Here is a 22,880-nt window from a genome sequence, read left to right on the forward strand (position 1 = left end):
AGGCTGCCTGAGTGCAAATTCCAGCTTTGATTCTTACAGGTGGGGACATCTTAGGCAAGCTGGTCTTGGTCCTTTTGTCTGCTATGTCAGGATATGAATAACATCATCCCTTTTATTGTGAGGATTAAATGAAGTAATCTATGTAAAGAATTCATGATGCTGTCAACACATTAATTAAACATGTGATAAACATTAATGATTGTTGTTAAAATAACCACAGCAAAAGTTAATAAAGTACTGGTGTGGTGAAAAGAACACTGGGTAGAAGTCATACAAGTTATGTTTTCATCTTGTATCTACCACTAAATATCTAGTGAAACTTGGGTTTCAGTTCATTCATCTGCAAAATGAAAATGCTATTTAATATTTCTTCAAACTGTAAAGTTTTGGGATTCTGTTCAAATAATTACAAGGGCTTAAATCAGATGCTTTGAAAACTGTTTTGGCCCTTGCTTACCTATTCATTTTATAGTTTTGTTTATGTTAATAAGTCATGGCTACTGAAACACTCAAACAATTCATGTAAAATTGATGGAAATAACATTTCTTGGAGCATTTAAAAGACCATGAACTTCCAAAAGAAAAACAAGCCGTTTGAAATTAAACTGTAGTTGATTTATAATGTTGTTAGCTTCAGGTGTACAGCTTCTGATTCTTTCCATTGATAGGTTATTAAAAGATATTGAATACAGTTCCATGTGCTATACACTAAATCCTTGTTATCTATTTTATATATAGTGGTGTGTATCTGTTAACCCCATAGTCCTAAATTATTCCCCCTCCCCCTTTCCCTTTGAAAACCTGAAATTTGTTTTCTATGTCTGTGAGCATATTTCGCTTTTGTAAATAAGTTTATTGGTACTTTTTTTTAGAAGTTAGATTTTCTTGAATGTATCTTTCTTCTGACTCAATTTCATACTATAGAATGAAAAGGACATATATTTAATACATTCCTTAAGAGGATCCACTGTAATGAATGATTTTATGATACGTGATAAAAATAAGTAGGAAAAATCCCATCACCTATATTCTAACTTTAATGACCAATTGAGAGGAGGTACTCAGGATGAAAGGCTATTTAAAAAGGAAAACAACCTTTTTTTCAAATAGCACTAATTTTCCCTTTGTTATAATAGAGCTGGCACTTTACAGGCAATTATCAGAAGATAATGACTGGGAATACAGCCATCTCATTGCCCAGCCTCGGTTCCTCTGCGGATACAACCACTGTCAAGCACAAGTACAGAAAACATCAGCCACACAAAGACAGTCACCTTCCACATATTCCATGACCATGCACAAGTGGCGCCTGGTCTCAAAGGAGCAATACATGCTGACAACAAAAGGGTTTTCTGCAAAAGTCAGGATATCCCGCTCCACAAAGGCCTGCTGGATCTGGTTGCGGAGGATGAGGTTCTGCTTATTAATCTTCTTCATGGCAAACCTCTGCCGGGATTCCTTGTGCCGAACGAAATAGACTGCCCTGAAAAGGAGCACAAGGAGTTGGGGTTCAAAGGAAGAGGGAATGTTTCTGGGTACAATAAGCCATGTAGGTGGATGTGATCATCCACTTTTTTTTTTTTTAAGTTCACATGACAGCTGGGATTCAGCCCACATTAGCTATGCTGGCAACTATCAACATTCAATTTCAGGTCAAAGTCCTTTGGCTAGATTGATTTTTTTTTTTATCGTTTCAATAAAGGTTACAGGTCACACATAAGACATCAAATTCATTTCACTGCTGAAGGATATGGACAGTCTCCAGAGTGAGCTATTTTCCAATAGCTAGCTGTTGTTTTCAGTTTTTTCATAAATAGAACAAAATCCAATATATAAGTTAGAACAGGAAAACAACAAAAAAAGGACATCCATATTCTGAGCTAAAGCCTTTCTAGCATTAGATATCTATTAGGCATTTTTTTCACAACTGACTAAAGCCATAATTTTCTATATGATACACATGAGATCTACAAAAAGAGACCATAGATTACAGCTTCTTAATGTAGCTGACTTCCAACTTAAGAGTAATTTACTTCACATTAGCTTTCATACTGGAGAAGGAAATGGCAACCCACTCCAGTGTTCTTGTCTGGAGAGTCCCAGGGACGGGCGAGCCTGGTGGGCTGCTGTCTATGGGGTCGCACAGCGTCGGACACGACTGAAGCGACTTAGCAGCAGCAGCAGCAGCAGCAGCTTTCATAGGGCTTCTCAGGTGGCGCTAATGGTAAAGAACCCGCCTGCCAATGCAGGGGACAGAAGAGATGCCGGTTCAGTCTCTGGGCTGGGAAGATCCCTTGGAGAACGGCATGGCAACCCACTCCAGTATTCTTGCCTGGAGAATCCTGTGGACAGAGGAGCCTGGCAGGCTATAGTCCTTAGGGTTGCAAAGAATTGGACATGACTGAAGTGACTTAGCATACACACATAAATTTCTAGATAAATATGAAGCGTGTCATAGGGGGCCGCCCACCCTGCTACAAAGAGAAGCATATTTCTTCACTACAGACCTCAGCATGAGTTACACCTGTGCCTGTTTCAACAGGAAATGCATTTCTCAACTGAAAAGGGGTCCAGAGTATATGGCATTTCTGGTGCATCTGACCCACAGGTGAGGTGCCCAGCAACTTTACCCTAAAATGAGCAGGTTGCATTGAATTTCTGCCAGATGCCTCACCCAAATACTCTACAGAACCAGTTCTGTCTGAGAAAAGACAATGGACTCCTTGGAGCTTCAAATGATGTACAGAAAACAAGTAATCAGGAGGAAGATCTTTCAAACCCCAGCTGGAAATAATGAGCAACAAGGAAAATGTCTTGGACAGGCTCCTTTTCTCGTAAGTTACTCCTCACTTATCTCATTATTGAGGGAGAACAGGTCTGAACTCAGGTGAGGCAATGTGCAAATACTTAATAATTTACCTAAAGAGCCATCATCATTAGAAGTGTGTAATAGGTTATATGAGGCTGTCCTGAAACAAGCGCAATGATAAACTAAGGAATAATTTACCTAAGAAGCTATCAGTCACAGTCAACTCTACCCAGTAGGATGCTTCCTAAACAAAGGGTTATCTGAGATTTCCCACTTGTGATTTTCATTGTCCCTGAAAAAATGAACACAAAGGGGAGTAGGACATCCTATATGCCTGCTGAACCAAAATGTCAGAGTGATCCACTGATGTAAATCTTAAGTATATTCAATCTCAATTTAATCAACATTCACATCTTCCTCTTCAGTGCTCAACTAGGAATTCATCTTTCTATCAAATGTGTACATCTTTGTCTTCTCATTATATCCATATTTTCCCTTGACTCACAAAATCACACAAGCTGTCTGAACCACACTCTACACAGCCAACTGGAGGAATAACCTGGGGTTCCTATTTCCACTGTACAATAAATTGGCATAGGGGCTGGCCAGCTGGGTGCTCCCTACTTTCCGTGTGGGCTTGGTGTCCTCTTCAGGATGCCCAGACACTTGGGCTTCCACCAGCTGGGTTTATTTCTACACCTTTTCTCCTCACTAGGCTTGATACCATAACTGACTAAGTTAAACAAATATTTAAACTGATGGAAAGTGAGTGTGAAAAAAGAAAACATCCTTGTGTATAAGAAAACTGAATGGAATACTTGGGAAAGTACTGATAAATGTGAGTAACTAATTAAATTCCCATCAATTCAGTAAAGTGAAAAGATTCTAAATGTTAAGAAAATAATACAAATCTAGACACAGATTGATTTCAGTTTTTGCTTCACCTATAAAGAAGCTAAAGATGGGAAACAAACAACATAAAACAGTCAGCTCTATGTATCCCTGTATTCTGTATATCCTTAGACTCAACCAACTGAGGACTGAAAACATTAAAAAAAATTCCAGGAACTCGATAAAGCAAAACTTGAATTTGCTACACTGACAACTATTTACAAAGCATTCACATTGTATTGGGCTTCCCTGGTGGCTCAGCTGGTAAAGAATCTGCCTGCAATGTGGGAGACTTGGGTTCGATCCCTGGGTTGGGAAGATCCCCTGGAGAAGGGGATGGCTACCCACTCCAGTATTCTGGCCTGGAGAATTCCATAGACTGTTCCATAGGGTTGCAAAGAGACACAACTGAGCGACCTTCACTACACTGTATTAGGTATTATAAGCAGTCTACAGGCGATTTAAACTATACGAGAGGATGCAATTTTATTTAAGAGACTTGAGCATCCGTGGATTTTAGTATCCAAGGTAGGTAATACCAAAGAATGACTATGTAACTAAGGTTTATATTAGCTGTCTTATAAAGGTCTTACAAAGACTGGTCAATTTACATATATTTAAGTTAAAATGTTTAAAGTACATATCATTTTTTGGCGATTTCCTACTTTGACTAATTTTTTCATTAACCAACTTAACTCATTCTTTCTGAATCAAACACTTTGACCAATTCCCCCCTTTTTCCGATTACTAATTGGATAGAGTAGAACAAAAGATTCAAAAACACTTGAGCATCTCCTAATCAGAAGCTGATAGAACAGACATACTCAAAGGGAGCACAGACAAGAACTTGGCCTTGGCTTAGATATGAGACAAGCATTGGCAGATGTTGTCATGAAGAGGGATTTCTGTGATACAAAATCTGCTTCTTAAAATAAGTCTCAGAACTGAAAATGTTAAAAAGAAAAAGCCAGTATCTTTATATAAGCACTTGCCCATTCTTGAGAGTCAACTGGAGTATAGCTCAGTTACTATCTCTTCTTTCAGTGTTTAATATTGAGTAGGTTTAGTGCTAGGATCTCCAGACCTATGACATTGAGAATTTTACTTTTAGACTATCAGTAGGTTGCCATTTTTTTCCCCTGTTATATCTTTCTTTTCTTTTTTGGCCATGCCACAAGGCATGTGGGATCTTAGTTCCCTGACCAGGGATTGAACTCATACCTTCTGCTATGGAAGCACAGAACTCTAACCACTGGACTGCCAGGGAATCCCCTAGGTCACCATTTTGATTTTCAACCAAGCACCACCATTTCTTACATAAATAACTGCAAAAAAATTCAGTATGTGTGAAGACAACAGGAAGTGAAGGAAAAAAGAATAGGATTGCACGTGACTTTATGAAAGAACAAAAGAGAAAGAAGCCTCAGGCTCAATTTGACCAGCACTTATACTAGGTACAGTGTTAATAAAGGCCTTCAATCTTTGTCCTCAGATTTTCAGTTCGTAAAATTTGATTTGATTTTCTGCTTCCCCTTGCTGTTTTATTTAAAACAATCAGGTAATCCTCAGGAATTAATTGAAATTAATTTCAGTTGAAATTAATCCTATAGGTAGCCTGAGATACCATTTCCTCAGGACAAACATATCTCGTTCAAGTTGCAAAAGTCAACTTAGACTTAATTAGAATCCCCTGCAGCTGGGCTTGTTTCGTTTATGTTCTTACATTTCGGTACTGCTTTGGGAATATTATTTCTAATGCTGAAATTTGTTTTTTTAGTAGTAAGTATACTCTCATATACTCCTTTCCTCCCTTCCTGTAAGTCAGTGTTCAAGATCTACTCAAGTCAGCAGAGAGAGAGAAGAGAGAGAGAGAGAGAGGGAGGGAGAGGCTGAAAAAGAGAGAGAAATAGAGACAAACAGCAGTGGGACAGACAGACATCTAACACTGCGAGGCCGAGTTGCACACCGCCCAAGTCTAGTTACTAGGCTGAACTGATTTGGCTCCCATTTCTCTGCTTTCTGTCCCCAAGGGTTGCTTTCTTTGAAAAGGCCTCTGTGTCTCTTTTCCTATACTGACCCCTCCGTGAAATAGGAAGCCTCAAGGATGGGAGGTGATGCGTCGGGAGGGGCAACCCGCTGAGCCAACCATCACTCCACTCAAGCAGAACTGAGGTGGGGGCGGGGAGGAGCAGAATGGGAAGCAGGCAGGATCTAGAGCAGAATGAACCAGTCCTATGGGGAGTGTGAATGTCTCATGCATATACAATTACTCATGAATCTGAGAGCCTGATACACGAATCCCCGTGGGCAGAGCCTCACGTGGGAAGGAGAGCGCATGTGTTGTCCAGACGCTGAGAGGAAAAGCTATCAAGAGGGGGCATCTGTCAGCTTGCACACCTGGTCTCTCAGGTAAATGACACTGCCTTTTGAGGGTGAAAAAAAGAAAGGGCAGCAAGGCAAGAAAGCAATGTGAAGTGGAGAAGAGCTGTGCCTCTCAGATCCAGTATACTTATTTTATTTTATTTTTCAGTTTACTTACTTTAAAAAATTTTAGATTAGTTTTATTCTTTCACTTAGAAAACACTCAAAATTGTTATCTAAAAATCTACGTGGAGGGAATTTCCTGGCCGTCCAGTGATTAAGACTTTATGCTCTTACTGCCAAGGGCCCGGGGTTTGATTCCTGGTCAAGGAACTAGGCTCTCACAAGCCTCGTGGCCAAAAATATTTAAAAATAAATAAATAAAAACAAAATCTTGGTGGATGTACTCAATGGAAAAAGGATTTCTATACCCCAATTGAGATGACTAAAAGTTATAAACAAAATATAAAGGAGACAAGAACTCTGCTTGCAGTCAGTATATGTATGACCAGGCCTGGAAGCCTCTTTCCCCACATCAACACCTCAAAGGGTCTTGTGAGAAGAGGACATATATAAAGAGACTAGTCCAATTCCTGGCACACAGTAGGTGTTCACTTCCTACAAAGTGCTAAGTTTGGCTTGAAGGAAGTTTCGGCTTCCAGGGAGGGATCTGAAACCTACTAACAGAGAAGGAAATTCAGTGCTTATCAAATTGGTAAAATGCTTCAGGTCATGTGAAAGTGAAAGCGTTAGTCACTCAGTCTTGTCTGACTCTTTCCGACCCCATGGACCGTAGCCCGCCAGTTCCTCTGTCCATCGGATTCTCCAGGCAGGAATACTGCAGTGGGTAGCCATTCTCGTCTCCAGGGGATCTTCCTGACCTAGGGACCGAACCCGGGTCTCCTGCATTGCAGGCAGATTCTTTACCATCTGAGCCAACAGGGAAGCCCCTTCCTGCCATGAACTGTCACTAAGTAGGGATGTTGAGAAAATCCTGACCTGTTACAGCTCTCTCTAAGGAAAGGGTTAGTTTCCAGCATAACCAGTTTTTGAAAGTCAAAGAACAGGTCACTGATGTGAGCAGGGGATTCGGCTACAGGGATGCCCAAGAGAGCCTTGAACAGCTTCAATTCATGGCCCACAAGGGATCCATCTGTTCAGCCAGTTCACAGAAGCCCACCATAGCATCCTGATCGGGTGGGCCAATGGGTGTGGCTCGATTCAAACTTTAAGTTCAAAATAATTAAATCTTAGAGGAAATCTGTCGGAAACATAGTGAGAGATCAACTTGGAGAAAAGTAAAAGAGAAAAAAAAAGTTTTGGCTGATCAGCAGAGGCTCCCGCAGGCAGCTTGTAAGCCCATTAATGACTTGGCCTGCGTCCTGGGTGTTTACGGATTCACAGCTTGTTTAACTTCTTGTATATTCCCAACCATTCCCCAAAGTGTGATATACCTCATTTACTATACAGTGGTTTAATTGCACTACAAATGAGTTTACTCAACCAATTAGAACTCCATATATAGCTAAGATATTTGCTCAAATTTTATAAAAGTGCTTCACCGACAATCCTATGCCAGAATTTCACTTCCAATAAAATCAAGCAGTGCTCATACCCACAGATCCCTTAAATCAAAGTTCAGTCTTCTTTCTAATCAAAGAAGAAATCCTCAGAGGATCCCCAGAATGAAAATGGACTAAAAGCCAACAATATATAAACAAAACCCACAAACAACCACACGCTAAAAACGATCTTCTTAGGCAAAAGAGTTTCAGTGAGGTCCTTGAAAAAAATAAAACAGTGCAAAAAAAAAAAAAAAACACACAAACAAACATCAGAAAGCATTTATAAGCCATATCAGGAAGTATGCCATTTGACATAATCCTGGAAACAAATCAGTGGAGCATAGAAAGAACTCACAAATATTTAAGTTCTTCACTAAGTTAATGGTGTGGAAAATATTAGAGGTGAAAAAAATTGTAAGAAGAAACATCCCTTGTGGCATAACAAAAATCGTTTCTATCTCATCTGCTCGTGTGTGTGATAAATGGCAATAAATGTCTATGGGATGGTTTATTGCCCTCCACCTACAGATGGAATTGAGATTAATACTTAATTAAACTAGAGTTCTGGGCTGTCTAAAGTGGATCAGGACACAGTTTGTGTATGAATTATCCTTCCAAATTATTAGTAACTCAAGAAGGATCTTGTCAGTATTGACCTTATGCCATGAGAAAGAAACTCTGTGTCTATAAAACTGAGTCAAGGAAGGGGCACCACTAATATGATCAGACTATAGCATACAGGCCAATTGAAAAAAAAAATTCTGGTGTAACAGAAAGACAAAGAATTGTATTACTTTATATTTTCAATCAGCCTTCTTATTTAAGTTCTTCTCTTCCAATGCTGACTGCTGGTCAGGCAGGAAATATTGGCTAATTCTCAAGAAGAAACGCTTTAAATGAATTTATATATATTCAAATATATATATATATATAAATACACAGCCAGATGTGTATATGTATCTATATATCTACACAGAAACAGGCATATGCAAAAATGTTCCCTTACTTTAGAAATTTTTGCTTTCTAAAGTCTTTCTCTCCAACTCTCTACAATAATTCCCACCCATGTCACTGGAAATATTTTCTGATGAGGTATCCAATGAAAAATGATTTGGGCTTCACCTTATACCCATCAATGAAGGAGCAGTGATCTGAAAACTAAAGTCCCCAACAATATCTATTTGGCATAAGGTCAATGTGAAGAATATATTTCTTAGGTGTGTTAAAACACAATAGTTTTCTTGAATTACTCACCCATAGGCTCCGTTGCTGATCAATTTAATCGTTTCAAAATCACTTTCCCGAGGTTTCCTTCGAAGTTTCAGGGAAGCATTAGAGCTCTTGGAGACAAAATATAGATGTTAAAAAAAACAGTGCAGAATTTAAGAAAATGATTTTAGCAGCAAAATAACTAATATCTGAATTAGATGCTCTCTTGTTTAATATGTTAAAGTTTAGTGTTACAGCCAAAGGAACCTGGCGGACAACTTTAAAGATCAGTCTTCCAGAGCAGCGCTGATGAACTGTTCCTCAGGACAGTGGTTCAGTGTCACTGAAGTGAATCTCATTTCCGGGAGACAGAGGCACCAAGGTTTTGAAAATTTCTGATTTTAATTTACCTCTGTAAAGTATTCAGGTGAACCTCATCCTAGTCTGTTAAAGTCTTTAAAGTCATCTTAAAGTTTTAAGATGTTAAATCCAAAATGCCAAAGCTTAATTCTGCTTTTAGTCAATCAGAATAGAATGGGCCGGAGTGGCTCTATGCAGGCCAGTGGATCATGTGACTTCTCTGCCCCTGACCCAAAGCATGCCTATTTCACTCCTACGGCAACCTTTCCTGTCCGGAGAAGGCAGCTGGCAATGACTGGGATGGCCAAGAAGAGCATGCCTGTCTTTCTTTACTTCCATTCACTGTAAGTCTTACCCTGGTTTAGATACCAATTTTCAAAAAGACAGCCCTTTTGAAAGTTCAGCTCAAAGAATAAACAGTGTTTTGTTTCTCTACAAAATCATCTCACGCTCCATGTATCTTCACACTGAGAGGGAGTTAACAGTCATTTTGCTTCCTCTGCAGAGGCCAGAATCCCCTCCTCATAATTTTGGAAGAACCTCCATGACTCTGAGGAATCCTGCCCCGCTCAGAGATGGCACCCGCTGACCTGCTGCCCACCATCCTTGGAAGACTTAGACTGACCTCCCCACCTTCCTCAACCCGGGGTTCTCTCACCATCCAGGATGACTTCAGCATCTACACAGAGAGCTCACCAAACCACCTGGTCCGGGCCTACCTGGCCTCCTCATCTCAAACAGCTCCCTTCCCTACTTCTCCCTGGCCTCTGGCCACAGCACCTGGGTCTACTCATCCCTGCCAGCACTCTACCTCAGGAAACATAATCCAAGGCTGGGACCACTTACTTGTTCAGCTACTCTACTCTGACTGCTCTCCACAGCTCGGGCTGCAAAGACCCTGAACCAATCTCTTGTCTCATTAATTCTTCCTCACCTACTCCCGTGCTGCTGCTGCTAAGTCACTTCAGTTGTGTTGGACTCTCTGCGACCCCACAGACGGCAGCCCAACAGGCTCCGCCGTCCCTGGGATTCTCCTGGCAAGAACACTGGAGTGGGTTGCCCTTTCCTTCTCCAATGCATGAAAGTGAAGTCGCTCAGTCGTGTCTGACTCGCAGTGACCCCATGGACTGCAGCCCACCAGGCTCCTCCGTCCATGGGAGTTTCCAGGCAAGAGTACTGGAGCCTACTCATGTGAATGACTCCCTAAGCCACCTAGACCATCCTCCAGAAACTCTCCCTTTGAGGGCTGGAAGATCCCGCACCTTACACACAACTGCCTGCTAGATGGCTCAAAGGAACTTCAGCTTTAGTGCATTCAAAATTCTGGCAGTTATAATGAAACTAATTAAAAAGTTGCCTTTATTTAGCATTCACAACATGATGCTGTCCTAACCATTTCACACAGACTACCTCAGTTAATTTTTCATATATATTTTATAGATGAGGAAACTGAGGTATAGAGAGATTCCCACAGCTAGTGAGAAGTGAAGGCAGGCTTGAAATCTAGCAACCTGATTCCAGAGTCTGGGCTTCCCATGCCCCAGGCTACACAGCTGCCCCTCTCTCCTCACCACCCCTGACACTTGGGGGTGGCCCATCCTGGTTCCTCTTCCCCTGTTCACAAATAGGAAGGATGGCGTCAGCACGAGGACCTCTCACCGGTGCCACTGCTGCAGCCTTTTACATGGCTTCCCCAGGGTCCCCCCTGCCTGCTCCCTTCACCCCATCTATTTCCTGCACTGCGATCAGTGTGACTTTCTTCCCGCTATAACTACTAGGGTCATCTCCTTTCTACTCGTCCCCACCCCCGCCACCACAACACACACACCTTTCCTCCACAGCACCACAGCTTCCCACTATTCTTCGGAAGAAATGATTTGACACAGATGAACTGCAAGGAGGTCTGTGTCCAGTTTTAAGCAGAGCTGGAGAGTTTTAACGTGAAGCTGAAGGCTACTCGGTCACCGCCACTCTAAAGCCCTCAGAAGCACTCTCCTATCATGTGTCTCCTGATGTTTCCTTGGCCTGGAATGTTCCCTCTGCCCCTTCTCATCCTAGTAACTCCTCACATGTCAAGCATCCCTTCTTTAGGAGATCTTTCTGGACTGGCGAGATGAAGGTAAATCTCTTTATGTTATGTTCTAGGAACACGTGGCCCTTTTTCTTCATCGATCTCCTTCAAGTTTCTCATTTTGATCTTCTCATGCATGATTTCCTTGTATTAACTTGTTTCTCTTTGAAGAGAGGAGCTAAAGTTGTATACCTAGTGCCTTGCCTATAGAAGCACGATAAATATGTGTTGAACAAATAAAGTAATTAACACAGCCAAAATCTCCAGATGCTCATAAACAGAAAAACCAACACCATGCTTCATCAAGAAAGAGACTTACACTCACGGATTCATCTGTTTCTGGTGTTTCTGCTGTCCCGCTATCATAGTTTCCCAGTTGAGCCATTTCTAAATTGAAAAAAAAAAAAAAAAAAAGGCAAGATTTAAGAGAAACAGGACTATTGCAATTGGAGGGGAGAAAGAGCCTGATGCTGGGAGGGATTGGGGGCAGGAGGAGAAGGGGATGACTGAGGAGGAGATGGCTGGATGGCATCACCGACTCGATGGACGTGAGTCTGAGTGAACTCCGGGAGTTGGTGATGGACAGGGAGGCCTGGCGTGCTGCGATTCATGGGGTCGCAAAGAGTCGGACACGACTGAGTGACTGAACTATGCTATTAATAAAACTAAAGAAAAAATATTTTCTTCAATATTAAAAAAGGAAAACTTAACTCTATACTCCAAGGGACACATGGGGAAACCTTAAATCCAAAATGGCAAGAACCAACAACTGATATTTTGAAACTGTTCATTACATGCCCTTTTCCCAAGAACCTCATTCCTTATGAACACTTAGACATAGTCCTACTCAGAAGTGGGCCTCTGCTCACGCTGGCAGGATTCACTAGCAGGTTGACACAATCACCACAGTGTGGAAGGGGTTTGGAGGGTTCAGTGACTATGCCTGTAAACAGATACTCAAGAGAGGCAAGTTTCCTAGGCTCTGATGGGCATCAGAGATGTACTGACTATAGCTCAGAGACTGAGTCTCAAGTTGTGACGAGCCACCCTTGGCTTCATTCCTTCACATGCACCGAGAGCAAGCATTCCTAGTACATAAGAATTTGCAATTTGTCAGAAAGGAAGCAACAGTAATTGTTAAGACGAGTTTGGAGTTGAAATGACTTGAGCTACCACCACTAAGAGCACTTCCTAGTGAGTTTTTAACCTTGGGCTCTTTCTCTGTAGGATGGAAACAATACTGTTTATCTCAGTTTTTTATGAGTATGACAAGCGACATGCATGTAAAGCTCTTAGCATGTTAACTAACAAAAATTAAGTGCTTACTGAATGTTGATTGTTATTTATTACTATTAATTATATCATGTAAAGTAGTCACTTCTGGGCTGGATGCCACATGCTTGACACCAGTCTAAATTCCACCCTAGTGGTCTAGTTAAGAGACAAAGCATTTAATTGCTCAACCAATACTGGAATGCATCCCTGAGTTTATATAAGTAAATGAGACAACCTAACTCATTTAATGGTTTGTTTTGATTTTTATATTTAAGAAGAAAAAAATGAAACATGCTTTATTAAAAAAAAGAACATGAACTTTGATAGGGGGTTATCTCTAAGTGGCAGGATCACAAATAATTTATGCTCTCAGAATTTCATGTATTCACGTTCTTATAATCATCCTTTTCTTGGGAGAGATTACACATAAAAGATATGAAGCAAAGCAACACTAGAGTGTTGCCCTTAAAGAAAAATTAACTCCAGAAATTGAAATAACTGGAGATTGACACTATACCAGGTTACTTATAGGGGAAATCCAGGAATTAAAAGTGAGCTCAGTAAAAACTGTGTGCTTTCTTTGTGTCATTCAAATGAGTCAACATCCTATGTGGCTAGCACTGTGAATTTATGGACTAGGAGTTAAATTATAATGTATTCAGTTGGAGGGGCTCAAAGTATACATTTGTGTGTCATGTTTGACTGTCTGAAATCCTATGGACTGTACGCCGCCAGGCTCCTCTATCCGTGGAATTCTCCAGGCAAGAATACTGGAGTGAGTAGCCATTCCCTTCTCCAGGGGATCTTTCCAACCCAGGGATCGAAACTGGGTCTCCTGCACTGCAGGCAGATTCTTTACCATCTGAATCACCAGGGAAGCCCCAAAACAGCAACAGCAGCTAACACTTATTAAGCATTATTATACATCTTGGGTGCAGAGGTGAACTCATATAATCCTAAACAACTGTATGAAGAGGTGCCATTATTCAGTTTTTCGGGAAAGCACTGAGGCACGAGGACACTCATCACAGCGTGATCAGGGTGATACACCTACAGTGCCGACACTCTGGGCAGTCCCATACAGACCCTCACTCCTAACCCTCAAAAGCCAAGCTTTAGGTCTGCCAGGGTCCCGGATGACAAGAAGGCAAACATACATAGATCAGAGTTTGCAATAATCATGTTTCAAGTGATTATGGCAAATAGATTAAAAATTATCCTTGGATCTGAATCCAGAATATTAAAAAGTTAAAAACAAAACTAGTGATAAATTTGTATAACTAAACATGAAACTTGTCAAAAATCAGTGTTAAACATTTTTTAAGACTATAAAGGTATATAAATGGGCCTCAGATTATTCCCCTACCACAGGTTCAGTCTACAGCGATATTTCCTGCTGGGTAAGAAAACTGTGAAGAGCTCACTCGGTCTACAATTTAAGGGCTGACACAACCTTAACTCTACCAGCGTGAAGACTCACTATAATGCACTCTGACAGCCTCCCCCACTCCAATTATTTTCATAAAAAAACAAATTAAAAGATGGTTCTGTTTTAAATAGAGTTGCTGCTAAATAACTATTATCTGGGAAATACATATTATTTGTAAGCAGTGGGTAGTAATGGAATGGAACCAAGAGTCAGCTTTTGAAGCAGGAAGCTAAGGCATCATTTTGTAATGCCTGAAGAGATTTTTAAAACTCATCTAAATACCATTAAACATCTGCCCTTTTTATTTCATTGATTTAAACCATTTCTGAAGACTCATGATTCAAAAAGGTAAAGATGGTAATTTAAAAGCCGTGGGGAAAAATCTCTCCCCAGGGAACTTTTCAGAAAAGCAGCCACCAGTCTCCGATAAGTGATGAATCTGTTGTGGTATTGCTTTCAGTACAGTATAAATTTATCTGGCATTATCTCCCCGTAATGCATGCATCATTTCACTGGAAGCAAAGATTCGATGGCCAGAAGAGCAGACAAAGCGGGGGAAATAGGAGAGCAGGCAGAGAGCAGCAGGTTCCCAGGCTGTAGATGGGAACGTATCTGTGCCAACAGTTAGCATCATCACAAACAATTTAGCAAGATAAACACTGTTTGCAAAATCAATTTAATGAACCAGGAAGACAGTTTTGAATAAAGGAATCTATGATTGTTTTTGAGTCTTTTCAGGCAGTATATAACCTAAGTGTTTTAAATGACAATCCCAAACAATAATGAACAGGCAAAGGTCGTGACAGGGATGGTTTGCCAGTATCAGATTTGGAAAAAAAAAAAACACAACCCACTAACAGGGTGCCTCCCCTTCTCTGCATTTAATAGCAGTAGACTTTCTTTTTTTTAATCAAGCAGAAATCCTTGCTTAAGTTCTAGAAACCCTCTTCTCTCCAACTGGCTCCCCAGTATATATATAATAATATATATATATTACTGTTTTTCATACTTTTCTGAGACAGGTAAGTAAAAATAGATTTATGAACACTACACCTTACTTAAAGTTAATCACCAGTGATTAGTTATCTTACTCCTCAGTTACATTGAAATGTCACTTTTAAATTAAATGTAATTAATTTCTTTACCAACATTTTAAAAATGTGCACCCCTGAGAAGAATCAAGCAGTGCTTTGCAGGAGAAAACACACCCAGAGAAGATGGAAATCTAACTCTTCCTGGAAATAAGTTTCAGGCTGAGAAGCCTTCAGGGTTTCAAGGTCTCTTCCCCACTTTAGGTGAACACAAAATTCGATTTAGAGCTCTTTCTTTTGGATCACAATTGGCCCCCAGATTTGGCCTTTTCACCAGATAGAGTCAAAACATGAAGAGAAAGGAAAGATGTGCCACTAAGTTCTTCAATGAGGCCATTATGCATACGCAGGTAAAAGGTCAACCCAACCAGGTACCACTCACCTTCCAGAGGATCTTTATTGAGGCCAAGCTGGCTAATGATATACCTGGGAATGTCAGTTTTAATACCCTGTCCTTCTTTGGCATGGCCTTCTGCTGCTTCCAATAGGTAGTAAAATTCTTCAGGATCAAATTCCTAACAGAAGACAAACACAGATGTATACTTCTTTGAGCCAAAACTGTCTAATGGTTTATTACATAAACCCCATTCACGGTGAAATTGCTGGATACATATGGTTATAAGTTATTTATACTGAAAGAAGGCAAAATGATTACTTCATTTAAAAAGCATATAATTTTCAGGTTATATTCAAAGACTAATCATATTGTAAGACATTTAAATACTTGGTAACCTAAAGATAATTTCCATTTCCAATTTCCTTATAAAGTGACTTTGAAGGTACCAGGCTTCACTTAAGCTATCTGTCCTACTGAAAATGAACAGGTCTGAATTTTTAATTGTGCCATTTTAGAAAAGCTTTAAAAATCCATGAATCTCTTCCAAAGAGATTTAGTTTCTCTCTCTGCACAAAGAACCTAAGAAGAAGCAATATGAGAATGCATTTTTCTGAAAAGTTTTGAAGGAAACTCCTTTAGTGTAGAGGTGTCCAAAAATATTAGAAAGAAAAATCTCAGAATTACCACTTCTATCATTGAACTCTAAAATTATGGTATTAATATTCACATGATATGAACATTAAGAAAGAAAATTACAAAACTTGTACTTCCAGTTACCTCTTTGTAAAAATTTGGTAACATTCTCTTAAGTAGTTTACGTTTGGCTGGCTGTTGCTTCTAAATGAAAAAGCACACTGCAAATGGAGGAAAGCCAAACCAACGTCCACACTCAGTACCCTTTACAGAAACCTAGAACCAGAGGCAAGGCAAGATTGGAACGACAGGCCTAAGATGAATGGCTGGGAGAAATATTCCCTAAAATTCTCAAACTCCAGTTTCATCTGAGCTTTAAACAGCTCAAAAAGCAGCTCACTTGTTTCTATCTTTGAGAGGCTACATGGACCTTTACTGCTTCTCTCCTGATTAAGATTGATTACTGTAAAAAAGTCATTTCCTCTTTGAAGGCAACATCTCTCTTTGCATGTCTGCTGCTGTCCAGAGAAGCAAATTTCAATGCTAAATGGTATTTCCCCCCAAACTGAACAACTGCAGGAAGTACAAGCCTGTGGTGCATAATTCAAAAGGTACAACACAAAGAGAAGGGAGAAAACCAGTTTTCCTTCTGCCGGTATCTGGCAGTCACATGGCTCTCCTCCCCAGAGGCATCCGGAGTATTTTGCTTTCCCTTTATTCTTCCAGAGACACTCAAATGCTGAGTGGTGCTTCTGAGTCTAGAGTCTAAGAGTCCCCGCATTGATGGAAAGACTTCCTCCACCATACGCCTACCTTTCTCCTCCAGACTTACCCTATACCACATCTCACTATTATGCGCTGGTATAAGTTTATAAGGCTGTAAACATTTCGCTGGTATAAAAAAACCACAAATCTTAATTACAATAAGAATAAAACCAAAATAATATCACCCAGTATGTATATGTGTGTACATGTACAATTCTGAAAAGCTGTATTGTATGCAGTGTTATAAATATCAATACTCTAATGGCTTATGAACTTGAAAGTGAGTTTTGATACTACTTGAAAGTGAGTTTTGATACTACTTGAAGCCCCATGAAACTATTCTTTTATTTGAACCCTCATCTTTGTTCATAGTGTTGACTGACATTTCAATAAAATAATATAAAATAAAGATTTTCAAACAGGAAAATAGTCACTGAATAAAGAAAGTATAATTGATAAAACAAACTAATTGTGGAAAGTCTGATTCCTTGAGGTCTGGATAAGGCCCTATTGTATTCTCCAAATGCTGCTGCTAAGCCCTTATTTCAAACATGCAACACTTCAAAAGTAAGAGTTATAACCACAGGTTACCATTTATCCTAGCTCTGATTTCCCTTTCTCTGCATCTTGGCATCTCCAGAAAAGTGAGGCACAGTGAATGTCTTGAATGAGCCCAAAATTATGCTGAGATAAAGTCAAGTGCATTATTTCATGATCAGGTTTTTAGGTTTGACCAGAATGTGATAACGACCATCTCTTAATGCAACACAAGTCCCAGACTTTTACCGAAAACCAGAGAAAGAAAGCACAGATGCTGTCATCAACATTCATGAGTTGCTGTTCCTCTTGACCCTTTCTTGGGCTTTTCTGGTGGGCTTAGACTGTAAATAGTATGCCGGCAATGTGGGAGACGTGGGTTTGATCCCTGGGTTTGGAAGATCCCCTGGAGAAGGAAGTGGCAACCCATTCTAGTATTTTTGCCTGGAAAATCCACGGAAAGAGGAGCCTGGCAGGCTATAGTCCATGGGGTCTCGAAGAGTCAGATACGACTGTGCGACTTCACTTTCTCTTTCTTGACTCTTTCCATTTAGCTCTGTATCTGAAGCCAAATGCAACTGGAGCTTCCGGGTGGTCCCTGCTTTCCCACAGTTAACAATAAATAACAAAGTCACCTCGAGGGACAACTCACCAGGCACTCTAATAAGCGAGCAGGGCGGGCAATAACAATCAGGATCTTTCGAACTAGTTGTTTAATAAATGCCAGCTCTCCACTATCTGAACGATTGTGAGCCTACGAGGAAGCAATGAAAAGAATGATGAGAGAGTTGCTCCATTAAATGGGAAAGAAAATCAGCAAAGCATGCTAATTAGATAACTGAAAATATTCAAGAACTAAGTGACTTAGAAAATACTTCTAAAAGATTGATAAGCAGACTTTATCTCTGCATAAACGGACACTACTAAACGTCTAGATCTACAAAATGGCTCCATTAGCTACATTTTAATTGCAAAACGTTGATTTATTCTCTGCGTTAGAAACCAAACATTAGGGCTCTTAATGTGAGCCATGAATGAAGGCGACATTAAAGGTTTATGACACGTCAAGTACATGATACAGGCAGAGTGGAGGGTTGATGAGGAACCTTGATTCTCCAGATGTAACTGGAGAAGCTGTATGCTGCATATGTCAAATGCTAGGTGAATAATTAAATCAAAGGCAACGTTCCAAAACGTAGGTAGAGAAACTATATACAAGCAAAAACAAAACAGTTAACATTTAAAAGAAAAAAACAGAGAAAATGACCACTGGGGAATGATTATAAAATAAAATGTGTTTAAAGACAACCAACTGGCACTATAACTATAGATCCTGATGATGCTCTTTATGTTACACGTATATACACTCCTCTGCCCAAGAGAAAAATTTCTCCAAAAGTCAACAGTTAATCTATTATATGGTGCATTCAGATGGTTTTTTGAAACCCTAAGATTTTTTTCTAATTGCCATGAAACAGCTTTCCAAGTCTATCATATAGAAACAAAATTAAGCGGGGTATTTCAATGCAAATAGCTTCGGCTATGGATTCAAGCCTTCACAGAGAATGCCTATGAAGGAATGAACCACAGAACTTAAGTGCTAATTACAATAATATCCTGATACAGAACTGAGAAATTAAGGAAAAAATATCTCACAGAGGTAAATACATTTTTATTGTAATTTATAGTAGAACTGGTCTATGACACATTGGAAACTGACAATAAAACCCCAGAATACAGTGTTCACACAAAGACAGTTTGAGAAAAACTGCCTCTGTGGGCTACAAAAGGTTGAAATGTGAGAAATGGGGACAGAACACAAAACTCTGTTGGGAGGTTTAGATGGGAAAGGGAAGAAAAATAGTGGCTGCTTGTCAGAGAGGACTGTCTCATCTTGCCACAACTAAATTCAGTATGAGCAAGGACAGATGGATTCCTAGAAAACCAGGATGCCAATATTTTCATTCAGTTCCATGCAATTATTTACATAATCATCCTTAGAGAAAACCACCTACGGTTTTATTTACATGGGCATAATGTATGCCGATGGGATACAAAAATACAATATATCCAAATATATAGGCTAAATAGGTTTTACTTGTAGGCTGGGGATGATTGATTTCAATCAGGACAGCAATATTATGCACTAATTCCATCCCACCATGCACACTCCCTTCCTGTCTTGGGTGTTATCAGGAGCTAGGCATGCAAGTGTTAGACCTGGAAGTGGCCTGTGTTTATCTGTCATTTTAGAAATTGAATATTTTGTTAGAAGAAATATTGACACCAATGAAAATGTAAGTTGCCATTTACTACCCAATACCACATGCAGGTTAATTAACAGGACACATGGCCTGAAAGAAGCCAGCAATTTTCCATTTAGCTTTTCCAGATATTAGAACTAGATAGCATCATCAAATAATGCACATACATTCAGGCAATTTATAACTTTATGGTTAAGGAGGGAGAAAAAAAATCACTGTTTCAGAGTCCTTCACAATCCACTTCTCCAAGAGCCATAGATTGCTGGGTCCCAAGGTTCCTGTAAAGGTTATTACATTAACTTTCTATTACTCTAAATGTTGACCGGAATCAATTTATAGCAAGTAGCAATCAATTTTTTTCTTCTTCTTTGCTTCTCTGTAACATGAACTCCATCTCATGGTTGAAACTTGTTAGGCAGATGCACTCATAAAATTTGTCTTTTTTCTGGGTAAAAGCAAAACAAATCAAAAAACTTTATAAGGTCCATACCTCCTGTAGTAGCTTATCTAATTTGTGCTGTAATTCAAGGAAGTATCGTGAGGTGATGAGACCCTGGTGGGATTTATCCAAACAATCGCGAGCCAGTTCAATAATCTGATGGTGAGTGAAGCTGAGCACTCCATCTGCAAGGGGGAGAACGTGGTCTGGAGAGTAGCTGGTGATGATTTCCTTTAGGCGCTCTTCCATCTGAGCTGTAGCCTGTTCACAGAAGACATGCACACACAGACGTAGTACGAGGAAACACAAATAGGTAAACAGCACAATCATCGCATTTATCTAGTATTTTTGGAGACCTCTATAAGTTATCAAATAGAATTCCAGAAATTAAATTTAAAAGAAGCCTCACTTCTGTATGATACTTAAAATGCTACATACATAAATGCCATTATACATGTGTCAAAACCCAAAGAATATACAATACAGGAGTGAACCCTAATGTAAACTATGGACTTCGGCTGATTACAATGTGTCAGTATGGGTTTGTCAGTGATAACAAATGGACCACTCTGGGACCAGGGGTGTGTGTAGGGGGTTGTTGATAAGAGAGGGTTGTGTATGCATGGGGTCAGGGAGCACTGGGGAACTCTCCATACTTTCTGTTCAACTTTGCCATGAATCTAAAACTGCCTTAAAAATATAAAGTCTATTTGAAAAAAAAAAAGAAGAATAAGCCTTACCAAGTGGAAAAAGAGGTATATATGAGAAACTGAATCTCCTAGGGTGATAATTACTTATTTTCTATGCCTTATCAAATGTAAAATGGTCCATGTAAGCTTCTCCAAATAACTCAGTGTCTGTGAATTGCTGTGCGGTCATTTCAGACCTTGGGCTCTTTCAGATAGTTTGCTGAAAATATCAAATACTTACAGCTCTGTTTTTACCTATTCAAAAATCAGAACTGAAGTTACAGTTCCATAGGACAGGCCACCAGTTTGCTCTCTTGGCTGTATTTTAATGTACCAGGAACAAGCATCTCATACCATCAATATCCTTTCCTCAAAAAGCTACATCTTGGGCAAAAGGTCAAAGGGATTCCCTTGACAACATAAGTCTAAAATTTCCTTCTCAGTTTTTATTTCATTCTCTGGGATCCCTGACTGCCTAATCAATATTCCTTGCTTGCATTTACTGTATATCCTGGGAGATTCCCTCTGTCTTCTATTCCTTTCTAAAATCCTAACCAGTAGTAACTAGTAAAGTCAGGATCTGTTTCCCTGGTGAACAAGTGACATGTGATAAATGGCTAAAACGACCGTAATCAATGACATCAATGTTGGGTTCATTACAAATAATAAGTACTCTACTCCTGATTTATGAAGCCGAGGATTTCCTTTTGCTCTCTTGCCTAGGGTGATAAGGGGAGGAACGGGGACAGAATGGAGCGACTGTTTCCCCAAATGTGTAGAAGCACACTGGTGGAAAAGCCATGGAGACTAGGTGATGGGGACTGGCAGACAGCAGCTCTTTGCAGAGGGGCAACTGGCATCAACTCGCCTCCAAAGGCTCTCTGGCTCAGTCCAAATTCTACTGGCCCGTCTAATGGGGAACACTGCAACTGGACTCTCCTTCTGAATAAAGAGGATTAGACTTATAATTGCTGAAGAGATTGGAAGCCACAGAAAAGAAAAATTAGGTGAAAAAAGTAGAAGACTTTTGTGACATAGACCAATCTACAGGCTTCTGAGGAAGCTGAACAGTCTCTGCTGGACCAAACAGCAGCAGGCCCACAAAGGGCCGAAGGAGCCCCAGGGGAGCCCCAGAGTCTAGCGGCCTTTCAAAGCAGATGCCCACAGAGCATCTCACCAGCAACCCCACCTCCAACTCGTCACCGTGGGCAGGTGAACCAAGGGGATTTACTTTACAGCCATTTCAGTCCACAGAATGTGTGGCTAATTCTCAGCAGCTTTTAAAAATGCTTAGTGATTTTACCTTTCTAAAGAAGGTTACAGTGCTATTTTATGCGAGTCATGACTGGACTAGACCATTACTTCCCTCAACAAAACCACCTTACAGACGCTAAGCCTGTGCCGCCTGGTCGTTTAGATGCTGGACATCTTCAATTCAATTCATTACCTTTGGGAACCTTTCTTTGTAGACATGGTTCATCATAATTATTTCATGGTCACAGCAGGCGGGAGAACGTCCAGGGCTGCAAGCAAAGCAAATTACCCTTTTAAACTTGCCACAGCATGAAATGAAAATGTTTTTTATTTATAAACAATGGGTTGCAACAAAAGTACTATGCAGCCTTTGTAAGAAAAGTATATTAGGTAATAAACTACAAAATCAGTCATTAGCACGCGCGCACACACACACACACACACAAACACACTCATACTCACAAACACAGAGAAACCCTGAACACCATTCAAAAAGAAAGCTCCAGAAGTAGAATGCTGAAAATTAACTACAGGTACAATATAAAAGTTCATCAGTTCAGTTCAGTTCAGTTCAGTTCAGTCGCTCAGTCGGGTCCAACTCTTTGCGACCCCATGAATCGCAGCACGCCAGGCCTCCCTGTCCATCACCAACTTCCGGAGTTCACTCAGACTCGCGTCCATCAAGTCAGTGATGCCATCCAGGCATCTCATCCTCTGTCGTTCCCTTCTCCCCCCGCCCCCAATCCCTCCCAGCATCAGAGTCTTTCCCAATGAGTCAACTGTTCGCATAAGGTGGCCAAAGTACTGGAGTGTCAGCTTTAGCATCATTCCCTCCAAAGAAATTCCTGGGCTGATTTCCTTCAGAATGGACTGGTTGGATCTCCTTGCAGTCCAAGGGACT

The 22,880-nt window shown here is 40.3% G+C and overlaps 1 protein-coding gene across 3 annotated transcripts in view; it reads right to left on the minus strand.

The window, feature by feature from the left end:
• Positions 1-22,880, minus strand: part of LOC102190263 (microtubule-associated serine/threonine-protein kinase 4) — a 229,174-nt gene that overhangs the window by 42,311 nt on the left and 163,983 nt on the right. For all 3 annotated transcript variants that reach the window (XM_018065527.1, XM_018065523.1, XM_018065524.1), the window contains 7 exons: positions 22,173-22,248; positions 20,088-20,297; positions 17,986-18,087; positions 15,444-15,576; positions 11,586-11,653; positions 8,881-8,966; positions 1,275-1,483 (listed from right to left, as the gene is read on the minus strand). In XM_018065527.1, coding sequence (XP_017921016.1) covers positions 1,275-1,483; positions 8,881-8,966; positions 11,586-11,653; positions 15,444-15,576; positions 17,986-18,087; positions 20,088-20,297; positions 22,173-22,248 — 884 coding nt within the window. The remainder of the gene's footprint in view (positions 1-1,274; positions 1,484-8,880; positions 8,967-11,585; positions 11,654-15,443; positions 15,577-17,985; positions 18,088-20,087; positions 20,298-22,172; positions 22,249-22,880) is intronic.

Source organism: Capra hircus, chromosome 20 (genome assembly GCF_001704415.2).
Source record: "Capra hircus breed San Clemente chromosome 20, ASM170441v1, whole genome shotgun sequence".
NCBI classification, from domain to species: Eukaryota; Metazoa; Chordata; class Mammalia; order Artiodactyla; family Bovidae; genus Capra; species Capra hircus.